The sequence below is a fragment of the Pterocles gutturalis genome, unplaced genomic scaffold (genome assembly GCF_000699245.1).
Source record: "Pterocles gutturalis isolate BGI_N339 unplaced genomic scaffold, ASM69924v1 scaffold45546, whole genome shotgun sequence".
Lineage (NCBI taxonomy): Eukaryota > Metazoa > Chordata > Aves > Pterocliformes > Pteroclidae > Pterocles > Pterocles gutturalis.
Window position 1 is genome coordinate 291 of NW_010102110.1, and position 3012 is coordinate 3302.

General features: G+C 53.2%; 1 protein-coding gene across 1 annotated transcript; it reads left to right on the forward strand.

Moving 5' to 3' along the window:
* The first annotated feature begins 1248 nt into the window (after positions 1-1248).
* Positions 1249-2264, forward strand: LOC104470402. The gene is made up of 3 exons (XM_010085311.1): positions 1249-1394; positions 1654-2050; positions 2157-2264. Exons 1-3 carry the CDS (start codon positions 1249-1251, stop codon positions 2262-2264), a joined length of 651 nt encoding a protein of 216 aa, XP_010083613.1.
* The last annotated feature ends 748 nt before the right edge of the window (positions 2265-3012 follow it).

The following is a 3012-nucleotide window of genomic DNA, read 5'->3' on the forward strand; positions in this document are numbered from 1 at the left end:
CTGAGACACCCGGTAACCTGGCTCCTGCCTCTGCAGCCCCGGCTGAAACCCAACCCAGCCCTTCACTGCTCCTGAATCATTCATGCTGGGACCCTCCACAGCCCCCGCCGTCCCCAAGTGTCCCCACAGCAGGGACACTCCCACTGACACCCCATGGGAGGACGGCTGTGACATGGGGGTTGCTCCAGTTCCCTGCTAAAGCAGCGAGCTCAAGCCAAGATTTAGATAAGAGGCTTGGGGCAGCTCAGCGTCCCAGGGAAAGGCTTTGCTGGCGTGGTTGGAGGTTTATGTACATTTTTGTGCTGGATGGGGAGAAAGACCCAGTACAGGCAGCTCCAGCCACACAAACGAGCCAGACTCATCCCTGGCAGCCGCGTTTCTCTGCAGCAGATGGGCTCTCAGGAGCTTTCGAGCCAGCACTGGGCAATGCAGACGCTGCTGCATTTCTGGGAGTTATTTATAAAAGGAGGCAGGCGAGGAGAGGATCCACAGGCTGGCCTTTGCTCTGCACCAGGGTCTATTCTCACAGCAGAAGTGATTTCCTTGCAGCTTCCCCCATTTCTCCGTACCCCTCCGCTCTGCTAGCTCCAGGGAAGAGTAATTAAATCCAGAAGAAAGCGGCTGCTTCTCTGCAGCCCTCAGAAGCTGCCCCCTGGCCTTGCTGCTCTCCTGGCCTCAAGCCAAGGAGAAAAACCTTCAGCAAAGCACGAGGCAACACCCCAGGGATGATTTCTGGTTTATTGAGCACCCAGGGACAGAGAACAGGCACTGGAGCAGGGCAGAGAGCATTGTGCTGATGTCCACCAAGGGCAGGGAGCACCAGTGCTCATCCAGAGCTGCCAGCGTGGGGTTGGTTCTGGCATGAGGAGCCCAGGAGATCCTCACACCTGCATGAAAACACAGAAAAGACCTGTTACAACCATGCCCTGCACCAAGATAATGGTGGAGGATGTGAAGAGCCTCCGTTAATCACATCCCAAAGCCTTGCAGATGAGCTCAGCTCTCCTCCAGTCCAAGCCTGGTCCTTGGTCTTGTCCACCAAATACAACAACAACTTTGAGTGAAAAAAAAAAAAAAATTATTTCTGAGATGTTGGGACATGAGCTGAAGACAGCCCTTCGCTGGCATTGTTGCAGCTCCCAGGGCAAAGCTGCAAAGGCGACGTGCCGAGGGCTCTGTGGCCGGGCTGGATCGGCCGCCAGGGTTGGGGGTGTGCCAGGGTGGGACGTTGAAAGCAGCCGGTGGCTCATGGCCAGGCTGGAACGGCTGCAGCTGAACAAGCTGAATTCATCTGCCCACAACGCTGCTGCTAGCCGCAGCTCTGCCTTAGCTAACCATGAACCGAAATCCAGCTACACTCAGGGCAAGAACAAGGCTAAACCCAGCCCAGTTTTGTTGGCAGAAAATATTTCTTCACAGGCAGGGACGTGTGCGGAGGCAGGAGAAATGTTGCCCGGGCAACGCAGGGATGGGAGATGCTGCTGCAGTAGCGTGTCCTCGATGGGGAGCAGCCGCCACCAATGCCAGATCCTGCTCCTCCCCGGCTGCAGCAGCGCAAACGGAGCAGAGCCCACAGTGATGGGCAACCGCCAGGCACAGGGAACATTTCAACCTGATGAGCTGGTCCATAATAATTTATCCGCTTGTTTGCAGCTGGATGCAGCCGTGCCATGCTCCTCCGCAGGCAGTACAGGCTCCGCAGGTGGCTGTAACGTCTCCTCTCCCCGCAGCTACCGGGCTGATGATCGGGTGCCTGATCTACCCCGACGGCTGGGACTCGAGCGAGGTGAAGCGCTTGTGCGGGGACAAGACGGACAAATACACGTTGGGCGCCTGCACCGTGCGCTGGGCGTACATCCTCTGCATCATCGGCATCCTCGACGCCCTCATCCTCTCCTTCCTGGCGTTCGTGTTGGGGAACCGGCAGGACAACCTCCTCCCGTCCGATTTTAAAGTGGAAGAGAAAGGTAAAGGCGGCTGGGGCCAAGCTCCAAGCCCCGTCCTGCTGCGCAGCATTTCCAGCCCATGGCTGGTGGTTGGGAGGATGGTGGTAAAATTTTTTTACCCCTTTTTGAAAACAAACCTGGAAAACACAGCTGCACCTTCAGTTTTGTACCGTATCCCATTAACAGTGTCATTATCTTTTTGTTTTACAGAAGAGGGCAATGACTGACGGAGCTGATCGCCACGAAAGTGCAGCCCACGCTGATTTTTTTACCGTTTCTCCCCACCACGTCATGTTGCTGGTGTATTTTGGTTACTAACGGACTGACACCTGTATAGATTTTGGTGCTAAAGTCATATTGGTTTTCGCTGTGGTTAAAGGGGAAATAGTCTTCGCTTTGCCTCCTGAAACCAAGAAAACATAAATCCTTACCGAATAAGAAGAAAACAAATCTTAAAATTTGAAGTTATACCCCCTTTGGCAACAGCTGAGTTATTCTTTCTCTTCCAGGGGCACCCAGAGCTCTTCTTCCATCAGCCCGTAATTCTTTGAAGTGACTTTTCCAGGAGCTTTAAACTTACCAGCTTCTGCAGATTTTCTACGACTGTTCTTTCCACTTACGGGGCCGCTCTTGGCTCGCAGCTCTTGTGGAGTTGATTTGATGGGAAGAGCCCAAGCTGGACACAGGTGTTTGGTTTTTTTTTTGTTTTTTTTTTTTGAGTCCATCAGTAAATGTGGGGAAAAAGGGAGGGATGGCAAGTTGCTGCTTGTTGGGGTTTGTACACCTTCTTTCAAGGAAATTCCTCCTGAATAAAAAACCATGAGTGTTTTGGATTTCCTCTTGGTGTCCTTGTGGCAGGGGAAATCCTCTGCCACGTCCCAGGTTGTCCTTGTACTTGAAAAACACCACAGCAATCAATTCCTAGCAGAGCTGGGAACCAGCTTCCCACTCTGGACAACAATAACCAAACTCAACCTTTTAAAAAAGGCATTTTTCTGGAAAAAAAAAACCTGGGCTGCAGCAGGTGTGTACCAGAGCCTGCGAAGTGCAGCAGGTGGGGCCAGGC